Raw genomic sequence first — 17,796 nt, forward strand, 5'->3', positions numbered from 1 at the left:
CTCAGAAGTTACTTTCTACAGCATGTGGACCTCCATAAACACATCAATTAATGAAACTATGGCTGTGGAAAGCAGTGTGTAAGGCAGTGTTAAAGAAAAAGAGAACAAACAGTAAATGAGGCACTGTCAAACAGACGAAAACACTGCCTGCAAAAAGATAATTACAGCCAGCAAGTCACTGTATATGGAAGCAGAGGGTGTAGCCTAAACAGTAAGACACTGCAAAAGAAAGAATGAACATTGCACCAGTGAGAAACCGCACATGAAAGAAGAGGATTAAGGATGAATAAGAACACTAAAGGAGACTATGAGGAATGCAAAGAATGAAACTAGATAAGAAATCCGTGAATGATGACTGCATGGGATGAAACACTGCAGGGGAGGATGAAGCATGCAGCCAGTTAGACACTGATGAAGGTGAGTATTGCAGCCAGTGAGACTAAACAAGAAAGCAGAGGATGAGGATTGCAGAAAATTAGACACTACAAAACAAAGAGGCAGGGGCTGCCACCAATGGGAAACTACTAAAGAAAGGTAGGACTGAGAATGAAGGTTGTAGACTGAGATGTTACATACAAGACAACGCTGGTGAGATCTTGAACTAGAGGCTGCAGTGAGGATGAAGAAGAAAAGTGATGCAAGTTTAGAGACTTATAAACACACGAAAGGTGAAATATTCCAAAAAAAGATGAGGATGTGAACTGCAGTCAGTGAGACTGCACAAAAAAAGCAGCGGATGAGGACGACAGCCAGTGAGATACTATACAAAAGAGCAGATGATGAAGATAGCAGCCAATGAGAGACTACACAAAAAAGCAGCTATGACGACAGGCGCAAATAAGGCACTATACAAGAGAGCAGATGACTAGAGTTGCAGCCAGTGAAGCACTGATAAAGAGAAGACCGCAGCCAACGCGAGACTAAATAAGAAGCCAAATGATTAGGACTGAAGAAAATGAGACATAACTCAAGAAAGGAGTGGAGGAGGACAACAGCCAATAAGACATTACTAAAGAAAGGTTAGACAAAGGATGATGCTTGCAGATAGTGACGCCACAAGCAAAAGGAAAATCAGGTTTGCAGGTAGTGGGATGGTACATCAAGTAGCGGAGCTAAAAGACTGCAGCCAAAGAAAGTGGACCAGAGTTACGAACAGGGAAGCACTGCACATTAAAGCCATTTATGAGGATTGCGTTATGCACAATAGAGAAATAAAGACAGTGATGCTGAACTGTTGGGGCATAGAGCGCAGCTGTGTTCGTAGGATAGAGACTTCAGTTCAAGATACAATCTGGTTTCTAAAATTGAAGTGTGCCACAGCTGTTCAAGGAATTGTGTGACCCACACATGTGTCAACAAGAAAAACATTTCACTTACCTTTGCAGTAATCACAAGATTAAGCTGTCACCTTCCCCAAGCTAATAGGAAAGTGTACAGACAAAAGAGAAAGTGTTTCTATTTGTACAGACTCAACATAGCACATATGCAAATACGTTCAACATAAGTGATTTTTTGAGAACTGCTTGACCACGTGTAGTTTAACAATAAATTCTAGCAGACTGGCTGAGTCCATAATAAAATGAACTCTCGCCTGTATGGTAAGAATTATTTTTAAAAAAACATATTGCCATTAACAAACTTGGCACTGGTTTCCTCCTCCTCCAAGATATATGTATCGCTCTGATAGCTTTGTGTTTCTTTTCTATGACCAGATGGGTACAGATTCGTCAATTCTCTGGAGTGCAGTTCCGAAAAGGTCCAAATTATTTATTTTGATGAGTGGACCCTTTGGAGGTCAGAAGCAGCATTAATGTTTAGGAGTAAGAGCCCTTACCCACCAAGTGGTGTCATGCTTCATCACTGCGCTCATGCTCCTTGTCGGGCTGGCACTACACTGCCCAACAAGCCTTTCAAGGGGGCTCTTTCGCAGAGGTCTTTTTTTTCAAAATCAGTCAAAAAATCCAAATTCATAGACTTGTATGTGAGAAGTAGAGTGGCCGAAAAAAATAGGTGAAAGAATTAAAATTAAGTAAAGATACACCCCTACCTATCCCATCTTATCATAGACGGTCTTTGTTAATAGTCAAAACAATGGTGATCTTAGGTAAATCATGTTCCTTAGGATCTAGTCTGGGTCAACATGTTTCTGCCTATTGCAGTCCTTACGTTGATCAGTGGCAATTCATCAGAACCAATGAATGAGTGCCTAATCTACCCAAGTCTGAAGATACTCAAAAATGTCCCTAAGGTAAACCTTCACTTGGTGTCACACAGATTGGGAGTCTAAAAATGACCCTACTCTTGGGAATACATATAGACATGTCCGCCTCCTGTGGCAGTTGATGAGCTAGATATTGAACTCCAAATGTGAGAGTTTGAAGCACACCAGCCCTCGCCACTGTCTGCACACCTGCTTCCTCTCATCTCCCAACAAAAGGGATGATATGCCTGAATCTATCATATGTAGCAACGTTTCCCTTCCAATAAATCATTGCTGTATGGGCGCTTGAGCCAGGAGCGCTCAACAGCAAGCAGAAGAGCTACAAACACTGTTTATATAGTGCATGCTGCAGCTTTAATTTCCTTGAGTAAACAAAAACACACAAACCTCTTAAGACAGGAAACAGTCATGTGTGGACCATTTTCTCAGCAAAGAACTAATAGACAGCAGACATCAGGGTTTACTATATGTAATTATTAAGGTTTAGATGGACTGCCTCGCGGTACAATGCTTTTTTTTAATATTCAGGGCCGGCTAATGCAGAGAGGTCACAGACAGTAACTGTGCACTACCACAGGAAGGCCGAAGCCAAAAATGGGTTTGTTCTTCACTCAATGCATCAATTTGCCATTTCTCTCTAGGATACATTCACATGCAATCTGCTCTGAACCAACATCAGGGAACCTCCTTGGCACATGAAACACTCTGCATATTGATCAAATATGGTTTTGCCACTTGCCATTCATACCATGCAATGGGTGCAATTAATTGCTACGTTTTTGTTTTTCTAACACTAATATTTTCAAATTACATTGTTTTCTCTACGTGAAGGGTGGGGGTATGATTGGGAGGTGGAGAGGTGTGTTTGCTTTGATATCGGCTTAGTTATTTGAAATGCTGATTACACAAAACTTTAATTAATTCACAATAAATGCATGTTGGAAAAAGTTATGTTAACAAAACAAGCCTTCTCTAAGTGTGGGCATCGAGGATTCAACCTGCATATATAAAGGCACCTTTTCAAAATTCAGTTTTTCAGGTTTACTCTTAAGAGTATTTGGGAATACTGTAAATAGTTGATTTCTACTGATAGTTGAAAACCCTTAAAGAAATTCCACAACGGTAGTCGTAAAAGGAAGAAGTTTGCTTTAAGTCAAAGTAAAACAAATTATAAATGTACGAGTGTGAAGAACAGAAAATGATGCACCTTAACTAACCTAATAGTATCTGTTTTTGAGATGTACCGAGACTAATAATGCAGGGAAGGTGAAAAATAGGTTTGTATTTAGAGTTTATTATACATTAAAAGTGGCAACAGTAACGCCTGGAGACAGAGAACTCATGTATTGGTGTCTATTAAAGAGTCCATTTCCACAAAAGGGAGGGAAGCGTTTCTTTATAAAGGTACATATAGCTAGAAATAGAACATGCAGGATTTCGTAAATGCATCAGTTTTGTTTGGGCATGTGAAAATAATTTTACGGGAAAGGAAAAAGAATAAAAAATATTTTTAAAGAAAATAGAGATGGAATCTTTTTTCAGTCAATGATATAATTTAAATTGAAGACTTTCGAAATGATTAAGCATAAAATGATTAAAAGAAGTTGCCACAATTGAGAGGGCCAATCAAAGACTATTTTACTCCAACTTACAGGAGAAGTGTCATAAGAAATCCATGGCCTTTTCAATATTTAAAAGGCTGCAGGGTTTCATGGTATTTAAAGAAACCCTTACAGGTTTGTCCTGGATGTTTCCATCAAGTTGTATGTTAAATAACAATTTTACTTACTTCTTTCTTCATCCAAGATTTCAGCGCAGTAACCAATGCTTTGACGCCCTGGGCCAAATAGTTTGGTGGATGGAATCCATCTTCTCTGAGCTCTGACGAAAAGAAATCGACAAAGACCAATATATTGTAGTTAAAAAAAAAATCTTAAGAATTGGAACCATTGAAGTAGCGACAAATGCGTAAACTATGTTGGTTAAAAACAAGGTATCGCACGCACAAGTGCACTTTTTGTGGGTAAACTACAGGCAGACGTCCCAGTACCCACTTTCTGTTGAATGACCTCATTATTACTTAAAGTTTGCAAAACTGCATTCTAGCTGCCACTTTAAAATCGGTCTCTGACTGTGTCCAACTTTAAAAACCTCTTCATGAAAGTATCCCCAGAATTCTACTAAAAGAAAAATAACTTGTGTACACATCAGGTACTTTTTTAAAGTACATTTGTCTGAGGCCTCCATGGGATATGCACAACAGGCAAAGTAAAGGCAAAAAATGATACCTCAATCCATTTAAAAGTTTAGACGGCCCTTATTGCGTCTATCCAAATGGTTTGTTTAGGGCATGTCTTACTCTCCTGAACTATGATTTCAATGCACAACTCAATTCAACTCCCTCAAACTCTTTCGTGCCAGAGACCACGTGCTGAACCAAGACCACAGCCCTGCAAGTCTTGCTGATTGAAGGCTTACCGCCTGAATGTAACCATGAAACCATGCGGCGGGTATTACCTAGGGGCCGATTGGTATCCCAAAATAATAGTCAATGTGTATTAAGGTGCAAATACATGCAATGTATGGGGTGGGCATCGTTTCCTACAGTCTTAAAAAGAATAACGAATTGATGTGAAAAGTAGTAAGACACGTGTCCCCAGAGAGAGCTTAACACAACCATCAAAAGAAGCATTTATTGTCACAGCCTTAAAGTCCTGTCATAATACAATATCATTCACTATTATTGTAATAAAAAAAATGGAGTAAAATCGAGCTGGAATTTGAACCTATCTGGTAGCCGAAGTAAAACATGCTTTTAAAAGTATGTTGTGTGGGAGCTTACGTGTGACAAAGTTAATTTACCAGTTACTGACTTTTTTGCAGTCTTTATTCCTCCTACACCTGGATGTTTAGAAGGATGACAAGGAGTTAACTGCTTAGAGTGGAACCGGTTCCTGAAGAGTATAAACTCTCCTCCCCGATAGGCATTTGCGGTGTAGTTTTACAAGTATTCCACACAGTACCAGTAGGTGGCAGAGCAGGCTTAGCATTCAAGTACTGAAGAGATGCTGCAAAATTAGTGTTCACAGGTTTGAAGGCACTTTTCGATTTGGTCCAGATTTTTTTTATTAAATTCTCTTAAGACTCATTGTACCCCCTTAAGGATTAAAATGACAGGGACATATACAAGGCGACACCCACACACCCACCCACACCCACACACCCCGACACCCACACACCCACCCACACCCACACACCCCGACACCCACACACCCACCCACACCCACACACCCCGACACCCACACACCCACCCACACCCACACACCCCGACACCCACACACCCCGACACCCACACACCCCGACACCCACACACCCACCCACACACCCCGACACCCACACACCCACCCACACACCCCGACACCCACACACCCCGACACCCACACACACCCACACACCCCGACACCCACACACACCCACACACCCCGACACCCACACACCCACACACACACCCCCACACACACCCCCACACACACCCCGACACCCACACACCCCCACACACACACCCACACACACACCCACACACCCCCACACCCACACCCCCACACAGACACCCCCACACAGACACCCCCACACCCACACCCCCACACCCACACCCCCACACAGACACCCCCACACAGACACCCCCACACAGACACCCCCACACAGACACCCCCACCCACCCCCACACCCACACCCACACCCCCACACCCCCACCCCCACACCCCCCCACACCCACACACCCACACACCCACACAGACACACCCACACACACCGACACCCACACACCCCCACAGACACACCCACACACACCGACACCCACACACCGACACCCACACACACACACCGACCGACACCCACACACCCACACACACACACCGACCGACACCCACACACCCACACACCCACACACACCCCGACACCCACACACCCCCACAGACACACCCACACACACCCCGACACCCACACACCCCCACAGACACACCCACACACACACCCCGACACCCCCACAGACACACCCACACACACACCCCGACACCCACACACACCCACAGACACACCCCGACACCCACACACACACCCCGACACCCACACCCCGACACCCACACACACACCCCGACACCCACACACACACACCCACACACACACCCCGACACCCACACACCGACACCCACACACACACACCGACACCCACACACCGACACCCACACACACACACCGACACCCACACACACCCACACCCACACCCACCCCGACACCCACACCCACACACCCACCGACACCCACACAGACACACCCACACACACCCACACACACCCCGACACCCACACACCCACCCACACACCCCGACACACCCACCCACACACCCCGACACCCACACCCACACACCCACCCACCCACCCACCCACCCACACCCCGACACCCACCCACCCACACACACCCCGACACCCACACACCCACACAGACACACCCACACACACACACCCACACACACCCACACACCCACACACCCCCACAGACACACCCACACACACACCCCGACACCCACACACCCCCACAGACACACCCACACACACACCCCGACACCCACACACCCCCACACACCCCGACACCCACACACCCCCACAGACACACCCACACACACACCCCGACACCCACACACCCCCACAGACACACCCACACACACACCCCGACACCCACACCCCGACACCCACACCCCGACACCCACACCCCGACACCCACACACAGACACACACACCCCGACACCCACACAGACACACCCACACACACACACCCAAACACCCACACACACACCCCGACACCCACACCCCGACACCCACACACACACCCCGACACACACACCCCGACACCCACACACACACCCCGACACCCACACACACACCCCGACACCCACACACCCACACACACACCCCGACACCCACACCCCGACACCCACACACACACACACACACCCCGACACCCACACACACACCCCGACACCCACACACACACCCCGACACCCACACACACACCCCGACACCCACACACCCCGACACCCACACACCCCGACACCCACACACCCCGACACCCACACACCCCGACACCCACACACCCCGACACCCACACACCCCGACACCCACACACCCCGACACCCACACACCCCGACACCCACACCCCCACACACAGACACACCCCCACAGACACACCCCCACAGACACACCCCCACAGACACACCCCCACAGACACACCCCCACAGACACACCCCCACAGACACACCCCCACAGACACACCCCCACAGACACACCCCCACAGACACACCCCCACAGACACAGACACACCCACACAGACACACCCACAGACACATCCACACCCCCACAGACACACCCACACCCCCACAGACACCCCCACACCCCCACACCCCCACACCCCCACACAGACACCCCCACACAGACACCCCCACACAGACACCCCCACACAGACACACCCACACAGACACACCCACACAGACACCCCCACACAGACACACCCACACAGACACCCCCACACAGACACACCCACACAGACACACCCACACAGACACACCCACACAGACAGACACACACACACAGACAGACACAGACAGACAGACAGACACAGACACACACACAGACACACACACAGACGCACACACAGACGCACACACAGACGCACACACACACAGACACACCCACACACACAGACACACCCACACACACAGACACCCCCACACCCCCACAGACACCCCCACACCCCCACAGACACCCCCACACCCCCACAGACACCCCCACACCCCCCCACACACACACGAGAGGGGCACGCACACGGACACACGCGAGAGAGGGGCGCGCACACACACACACACACGGACAGACGGGCGGAGAGACACACAGACAGACGGAGAGAGAGACACAGACGGGGAGAGAGACACAGACGGGTGGACACAGACGGGCAGACAGACTGGCAGACGCACACGGGGACACAGGCGGGCGGGGACACTGGGAGGGCGGGCAGGGACACAGGCGGGCACACACACACCCACACAGGAGGTGGAATTTAATATATCTACTGGTCCATGTGGCAGGTTGAGTCATAAATCTTAACAAAAATCACTTGTCCCTTTTGTGCCATGTAATTCAGCGTCAAGTTATGGCAGCAATCTCATAATATTTGAGTGCTGATGTAGCCTATCTGATTATGCCAGGGCTCATACCATAGTAGGTTTTGAATACTAGCAATTCCCTTATGTTGTCAACTTTCCGCAGATCTACATACTGGGGCTGAAGGTAGTGGTAAGCAATAGTTCTAAGGTTGGAATACCCTTTCGAGTCTGTACAAACCCACTAACTTGCATGTTTTAAGGGTTTTCACAGACTCTTCTCTAATCTTTTCCCATACAGAGAAAGGTTGGAAATATTCTCCTGACAATGGTAGACTTAAAACTTCTTCCAGGATTGGCAAAAAAGTGGTTGATGGGAACGTTAACTTGCAAACACTCAGATTTTCGCATGAGCAAATCTACACATGCATATTTGGTCATGCTAAAATGCAATTTAAAAATATGTTCTAGGGGTACTATTTCTTAGCCTCTTCTATAAATCCTTGTGAATTCACCAAAGCTGTATATCTGCACTTAATGCAAGGACATATACCATGGGTGCACTTTTGAGACTCTTTTTAAATTGGGCCCTTAATTAGGTCTGGCTTAACGTTAACCATTACCTTTTGTGTTTATTAAAATTCTCTCTTGGTCTGTCGGCTGGCTTCACTGTGAGTGACCGCATTCTGTTCTTTCACAAGGAGCATATTGGCACACAAAGTAGTATTGTTCAGTGCCAGGAACTATTGTGGCAATGTGTGCTTTTTGAGACCAAAAACAATTTTTGCTTTTGCCAATGTTTGTTATAATGGTGAGTGCCTGCAACTCCCACACCAATAAGGTTTTACAAAAACTATGCCTAAACAAGTTACGCATTGACAAAACCAAAAGTCTGACCACTAATTTCAGACATACTGGCTTTGCCAATGTTTGTTTATTTTCATGTTTCCCATAATCTTATTGAAACTGGTTACACTGATTATCTGTTATAAAATATTTTGGGGAAATACTAGCATTCATCAATGCATTTTACTAGTATTTCCTAAAAATATTCATAATAGAAAATCCGTGTGACCAGTTTCAATAACATTATGGGGAAAAAAACGAACAAACATATGTACATCTTCATTCTTACAGACCATTGCACGAGGAGCTGTATCCTGAATTTACCCAACCATAGGTCAGTGAGTAGACACGCCTCCTTTACATCAGTTACTAGTTTAAATTTATTGTTTCTAACTAGTCAACCCATTGCACCCCCAGGTTGCCTCCCTTGCCCTGAGGAAGACCCATCCGTAGAGGATGTAAATTACCCACTAAGCGCCAGGGTCAAAACGTCTACACTCCCCCAGTGGGCCTGTACCAGATACCACTCCAGCCCTGCCCATTTCACAGATGATAAACTCTGTGCACCTTCAGAAAATCGAAAAACGACATTTTGGAACAATCTAAGGAATAGGCCTAGTTCTGAACTGGTGCCATTATAAACCACAGCTGGTTTTGCTTAGGATATCAAAATGTAAACTGACTGTTGAATTCTATCCTGACTTGATTCCCCTCTTTCATTTCTGTTCTATTCACAAGCACGTTTTCCCTCTCACACTCCCCTTGGAGCAACCTTTCTGTTGAAGCATTCAATATGGTGATCTGTTATAAAAGTAATTGCAAAATAATCTGGCAGACGCCCGCCCACCCCTGCCCCACCCATCCCATACCTACTTCCCGGATGGGGCATCCCCCTATAGCTCAACCTCCTTGCAACCACCCCCCGCCCTCATACCACACGAAATCTGACGTCTGTCTGGAGAAAGCACTCTCCCTGCCCTTGAACCCCCCCTCACCCAAACCTGGCAGCTCCTCCCCTCATAACCATCACGACCGGGTCACACACTCGACCTTCAACAACCATCTCTACAGGAACCCACCCCCCTCCCCCAAGGGAAATGCTGCCCCTGACACCATCCCTCTAATCTCGGACCCCCCCCCTCGCACATAAGGGCATCGCTGCCCCAGACACCCTCTCCCCCCCCCCCTCCTTGGATAAAATGACAACGCCTCATCCTCCTAGAAACTCAGCTGGAAATCCTGCTCCGAGGCCTGAACAAAACTATATCCAACCTGACCTTGTCCCAAAAGCCCACACATCCTCCCATCGAGCTATCTAGTCTCACCCAAACCAATCAAGACAAGGTTCCACCCCCTAGCGAGCCACATGGTCCCCCTACCGAGCCTCAGGGTACCCTAGCCCCAGATTCTGGTCCAACAGAAAAGAGAAGGATAACTGCTATGAAAGATCCAGAAGAGCAACACCCTCGCTATCCCCGCAGGAAGTAGCCCACCTAATCTCATCATACGACCCCCCGGCGAATTCCTCCCCAAATCCTTGATCCAAGTAATTACGGGATTTAGAAGGGAACATCGCTCCTCGAGAATCCCCAGCCCACCTAGCCTTCCTAGAGCTAAATCCTCTGAGAACAGGAGCAAGGAAGGACCCCCCGTCAACTGCATGCTTATTAACTGCAGATCTGCCTCTAAACATGCAACCGAACTCGCAGAAGCCATCCTCTCCCATAATATAGACATTGCATTCATAACGGAGACCTGGCTCAATGATCTCTCCTACCCCAGCAGGGACATGCTGGTGCCTCCTGGATTCACAATGATTAACAAAGACAGGCAAATGAGAAGAGGTGGGGGAATAGCAATCATCCACAAAAACAACATCTCCATGACGGAAACTTCCTCCTGTCTGTATAACTCCTTCGAATGTCTCTCAGTCACCATCAAAACACACAACACCAGGCCTACTCTTTGCCATCTTCTTTACCACCCCCCAGGCAACTCCTCAGAATTCGAGGTTCACCTTTCCGACCTGATTACCCATTACGCACTCGGCAACTCTAACATAATTCTGGGCGACCTCAATCTTAGATGAAATGAAACAAAAAACCCTGCTCATTCAAACCCTAAACAACCTACTACTAGAAAACAATCTGACCCAACACTGCTCAGAAGAAACTCATCATAGAGGTGCAATCCTTGACGTAATTATAGCCGGAAGCAATGCAATCTCCATCGACCACACCCTCCCCGTTGACTGGTCCGATCACCACATAGTTCTTTTTCACATCAACCACATGTTCTGGGCCAAGCAAATCCCCACGCAAGACCCCCCAAATGGGTTAGGAACACAGCCCAGATCCCTCGTGCTGACCTAGAAGAAAGAATTCGCGTGCTCCTTCCAAACACCGCGGACCTCCTCTCAACTACGGAACTCACCTCTCTGTACAACTCCAATATGACGCGCACCCTGGATCACCTTGCCCCCTTGAAACTAAAAAAATCCAGGACCATTCCCTCCAGATCATGGTTCTCCTCCGATATCAATGATGAAAGAAGACAGCTAAGAACCGCTGAAAGAACTTGGAGGAATAATCCCTCCGCCTTCCATCGTGATCAACTCCAAGTAGCACGCAGGAAGTACAAAAAACACATCACGAACCAAAAGACAGCTTTCTTCTGCTCTGCTCTCGATTCCGCTAAAAACCGCCCCAAAGAGCTCTTCAATATCATCAGGAATCAAACCTCTAATCCTACACCCTCCTCAACACCGGCATCCAAAGAACAATGCGACAACTTCGCCATCTTTTTCAACGACAAAATCGCTAAGATTGATCTCTCACTCAGCTCAAATCTCATCACCTCCACCGAGATCAATTCTAACGAAACTCTTATCGGCTCCTCCGTGAACCCCCCTAAACACTGGTCCTCCTTCACTCCCATCCAGGAAGCAGAGATGATCAAACTAATCTCCAATGCTAAACCCTCATCCCACGTCCTGGATCTGCTACCTCCTCACCTGACCAAAGACATGAAGCTCGTCCTAGCCCCACTATGGTGCAAGATCATTAACAGCTCACTGAGCTCTGGAATCGTACCTGACTGCCTCAAAGTTGGCCAAGTCACGCCACTGCTGAAAAAACCAGGGCTAGACACTGAGGATCTGAACAACTTCAGACCTGTATCGAACCTACCTCTTTTGTCAAAGATCTTGGAAAGATGTGTACTCCCCCAGTTGACCCAACACTTGGATGACATCAATCTCCTTGATCCCCATAAATCGGGCTTTAGAAGAGGCTGCGGTACCGAATCCGCAATCCTCAATGTCGGATCAATGCTGCCTTCTCATCCTCCTAGATCTATCGGCCGCATTTGACACAGTGGACCACAAACTGCTTATCAAGGCTCTTCAAGAAAGAGCCGGTCTTCAGGAGACGGTCCTCCACTGGTTCACTTCCTTTCTCCACAACCGCTCACAAAGAATTAAAATTAAAAACTTCGAGTCCGACCTCCACCCCGTCATCAGGGGAGTTCCTAATGGGTCAGTGCTCTCCCCGCAGCTTTTTAACATTTACATTGAACCCCTCACCAGTCTACTCAGGAAATCCAACATCCCCTTCCACCTATATGCAGATGACACACAGCTTTATCTGGAAACCACTTCAATTGAGGACATCCAAAGACTTAACACCACGCTCATGGAGGTTCAACACTGGCTCACAAGTAATCACCTGAAACTCAATCAAGAGAAAACGGAAATACTCCTCATCTCCAACAAAAACGAAAACCCCCCAAATCGAAGAATGGCTCAAAGCAATTGACGCCCTCAATGGTAACCTCACCTTAGCGGATTCAGTAAATTCCTTTGGGATCACCCATGACCCGAAACTTGACATGAAGACACATTTCAAAACCCGCTAAAAGTGCCTTTCTCAACCTGAAACTATATAAAATAAAACCCTTCCTCCCACCCAAGGACCTTCAACAAGCCACACAAGCACTAGTGCTCTCCAGAATAGACTATGGGATTGCGACCCTGACAGGAACAGCAAAATCTCTCCTCGCCCCCCTGAGGACAACCTTCAATGCAGCTGCCAGAATGGTTACGGGTACTAAGAAATTCGAACACATCTCTCCAGCTCTCCAAGAACTTAAATGGCTCCCAGTTGAGTTGCGAGCCAGCTTTAGAACAGCCTCCATCACACACAAAGCGCTACACACAGGGAAACCGGAATACCTGGCCGCCAAACTTAAAAGGGCCGGCCAGGCCAGAAACCTCAGGAGCTCCAAATCTTTACTACTCATCCCGCCAAAAACTCGCAAGCAGAATACCGCAGCCAAATCATTTGCTGGAAACGCACCTAAAATCTGGAACTCCATCCCCCCCACATCAGAACATCCCCCTTGTTTCCAAAATTCAAGACACTACTCAAAGCCCTCTTCCTTGACAGCTCTCAAACGAACCGATAGAGCATAGGATGTTCCTCAGCCAACGCCCCACCCTACCTTAATGTGGGACCGATGCCACTGTCACGGATCATGAAAACTCTCTTTGCACGATCCAATTGAACAAGGAATACGCTACGATGATCGTCTGGTTTATATTGCATCCCATTCCCCTCTGCTTATGTACATGTTCCTCACCCAGCGCGTTCTCTCTTGCTCTACCTATTACCTGTACCGTCTACTCGCTCATAATTGTATATGCTGTAAAGCGCTCAGATACCCTCGGGTCCAGCCAGCGCTATATAAAACTCCAACATAAATAAATAAAGTCACCATTGGAGTTATATTGGGTGCCGTTGTGTCATTTGAGGATGTACATACTTGCATATTTGAGAAGTTGGTGTGCATTTATGACCATATGCTAATTATATTTAAGAAACTGGTGTGCAATAATGACCATATGCTAATCATATATGTATTTGATGTGTTTTTGAAAAATGAATGTTCTCATAACTAAACTGTTACTTAAAATAAGTCTAGGACCATTGTTCTCTATATCGAATGGTATGAGCCCTGGCATAATCAGAGAGGCCATATCAGAGCTCTTAAATAATGAGCTTGCTGCCATAATTTGTCACCGCACTACATGGCACCAAAGGGACAAGTGGATTTTCTGACAGGACAAGTAGATTTATGATGCAACCTGCCTTGTGGACAAGTAGATATTTTATTAAATTCCACACCCCGGACACCCCAATAGTAAAGGCTTTGCATCAATGAACAATAGATACAAGTTTGAACAGCATTAACACATGGACACAAATATTACCTTAACTGCACGACATTGCCCTCCTCTGATCCATAATGTGGTTCTGTAAACTGGCAGCCAAAGGGTTTGTGCTGTAGGGGGTTAGCTCTACTTGTCCCAAGGACCAAATACACATGAAAATGTGTTGCCCTTGACCCCAAACAATATGTTCTGGGCGTTGGGCTATAGGAATTCCACATCCCTGATACACACAGACAACATTTAAGGGATAGGAGGCTGGTGGGTCAACCTATAGGCATGATCCACCCTGGTGGGTGATGTCGGCGATATTATTCGCAATGTCTTTGAAAAAGGTTTCAATGTCCAGAGTAGCAGATTAAACACAAAACTGTAATCAGATAGTAACATTCAAAAACAACAACTCCAGTTCCTGGACTTAAACTGCAGGGACACCTAAAGTGAAGAAAGTTTTGATTGGCCCTTCACGCACTGAAATGCATATTAATGAATAATTCAGAGCAATTCTATTAAATTGTAAGGATATTCAAACAAAATTTCATGAAGGGAAAAAAAAATCAAGGCTGGGACAGTACGAGAGATATATGAGAGGTCAAGAACCCTTTATGTAGAGCAAAGAGGGTTTCAATACTGTGTTACTTTCACATCTTACTAGATCACGTGCCAGATCTAATTCTGCTCAAAAAGAACAAAAAAGGCCTATACATGCAAGAAGACGCTGAGATTAAATAGAGAACATACTGGGCAAGGCCTCACGGGACATTGGCAAGAACAAATTTAAAGAGGTTTCTCAACAGCCCAATGCAGAGGATTAGTTGGAAGAGACTTGAAAAGCAAGTTGGTAACTAGTGAAAATACTCTTAATGAAGGGGGCCTTCTAGAAATCCTCAGACACCCAAACCGAACTTTACAAATGCAATATTGGGGAGGGGGGGCCTGACAGCTCGCCCATTCCCTCTTAGACACCCACTACAAAATGTATAAGTAGCAAGCGCGTTGTGGTACTGCCCAAGTTAACCACTCCGACCTCTAAGATGGCAGGCTCCATTTTAATTCCCCGCTTTGCATACTTAGGCAGCAGAATTGATTAACGATTTTGCGACCCCGGGGTGCTGCAATTTTGGCTTAAATTGAGCGAGAAATGAGGGCCAGGACAGAAATAGTTTGACATGATCGGAGAGGGTACATTGACATCCTATGTAAGAGGACAGATAAGAGAAAGAGTAACAAGAGCATCAATTAATTGGGCTGGAGTCCGGGAGCGATGCATTGTACACAGTGCTGGCTAACATAGTTAAGGCTGTGGGACTCTATGGCTTCTCAGCCACAGTTCAGAGAGATGCATTGTACACCGTGCTGGCCAACAGTTAATGCTGTGGGACTCTAGGGCCTCCGCAGCCACAGTTCAGAGAGTGATGCGTTGTACACAGTGCTGGCCAACACAGTTAATGCTGTGGGACTCTAGGGCTTCTCAGCCACAGTTCAGAGAGATGCATTGTACACCGTGCTGGCCAACAGTTAATGCTGTGGGACTCTAGGGCCTCCGCAGCCACAGTTCAGAGAGTGATGCGTTGTACACAGTGCTGGCTAACATAGTTAATGCTGTGGGACTCTAGGGCCTCCGCAGCCACAGTTAGTGATGTTTTGTACACAGTGATGGCTAACATAGTTAATGCTGTGGGACTCTAGGGCCTCCGCAGCCACAGTTCAGAGAGTGACGCGTTGTACACAGTACTAGGTAACTGATAGTGCTGTGGGACTCGAGGGCCTTCACAGCCTCGCTCTCCTTGCTGTGGCCCCTCAATGAGCGACTGGGGCAGGGTTGAAATATGGATGCTTTGGGTGGGGAGTGGCATACTGAGCGGCAGAGTGAAGTGGTGGAGACCATTACAAGCGGGAGCAGATGCGACTGGGCACCATTCCGGCAGGGTCGGTGGGGTCAAAAGAGTGGAGTAGAGCCCTATGCTGCTACCGAATAAACAAATATTTGGTTACGGTTTTGAACTTCGCTTTCTCTCAACTAATCATTAAAACGTTTTTCCTGTAATAAACAAGTCACCAAAGCCCAGGTGAAAGTGGCAAAAAAAAAAGGAACCAGCTACCAGAATTAAATAAAAATAACTATGGGAGACCAGCTTTTTTTAAATAGATATATTAAGAACCTAGGATGTATGTTGTTAATAAAACATAAATAGAGCAGACTCCTCACAAGACCAGAACAATCTAAGAGAAGGCAAGCAAAGTCATCAGTTCGACAAACTGGCACAAGCCGTGCTCATAACCAATCTTTTTCATTTGACTCCCTGGCATTGTTAAGCAATATTGGTGAAAGCACGCTACAACCCAGACAAGATACATACATGGAATATAGAGGTGTGTTCTAAAAACGTCAACTAAAATATATTTCAAAGCAGACCACAACAAACTAACTGCTTTTGGCCAGTAATTTGATTCAGTAGAATAAATCACCTGCATACTGAGAAATGGGCCCTGTACAACTCAAGCAGACAACGAAAGGCCTAACTCGCTGAAGTTAAAAGGCATCACAGGTGCTGAGAATCTTCTTCACATATTCAACACAGACTCTGCTCAATGACTGTCAGCAGACATTGCAGATCTTACTTTTCAATGAATGCTACTCACTGAAAACATTTTTCAACAACCAAAGGTGAAAATACACCCTGTACCGAGAAAAATTAGCATCTGTTGTAGGTAGTCACAAGAAATGGCGGAAGAAGCAAACGGTAATAAATGAGGATTTGAAAAAAATATGAATGCACAAAACTAAAGGGTTTTTTCCTAAAAATTACTCAAAGAATTCAATTGAGAAATTTTAAAAAAATTAAACAGAATCGACCATGGATTGTAAGTATTCATAACATTTAAAACATGAATGCAGTCTCGTGTGGAGCCATTTAATGCACGCATGCCCTACACAGTCCAAACATACTTCAGGTGTTGTGGAGCATCTGTTTTGTGGCACTTTATTAAACTCATTTTCCAGCAGTTCCGAGCTCTTGTGGGAGGGAGGAGGTGGGAGAAACCGACGAGGTTTCTTAAGCCCAATAGGGAGCGTTACTTTTTTGTTCAAAAAAAGGCACCACATATGAGAAACAGTAACTCAACTCCAGAAGAGTAGCATGCTGTCCATCCATGGGTCTCGTTCTAAACTGACCTTTTTTACAACGATACTAGTCATTACCAACGCGAGGGGGCGATAGTAGCCCCTCAGTCATGCATCCAAAGCAAAGGTCCGTACCAACACTTTGTCCGTGTAGGTCACGGGCACTTACCACTGGCAGTACACAATAGATTCTCCTTAAGCTTTCATGATTTCCATAACGAATATTC

At 46.4% G+C, this 17,796-nt stretch overlaps 1 protein-coding gene across 1 annotated transcript in view; it reads right to left on the bottom strand.

Annotated features, from left to right (window-relative positions):
- KDM7A (lysine demethylase 7A) overlaps positions 1–17,796 on the bottom strand; it is a 316,134-nt gene that overhangs the window by 81,479 nt on the left and 216,859 nt on the right. The window contains exon 10 of the mRNA XM_085651905.1: positions 4,011–4,102. Coding sequence (XP_085508031.1) covers positions 4,011–4,102 — 92 coding nt within the window. The remainder of the gene's footprint in view (positions 1–4,010; positions 4,103–17,796) is intronic.

Source organism: Triturus cristatus, chromosome 4_1 (genome assembly GCF_964204655.1).
Source record: "Triturus cristatus chromosome 4_1, aTriCri1.1, whole genome shotgun sequence".
NCBI lineage: Eukaryota > Metazoa > Chordata > Amphibia > Caudata > Salamandridae > Triturus > Triturus cristatus.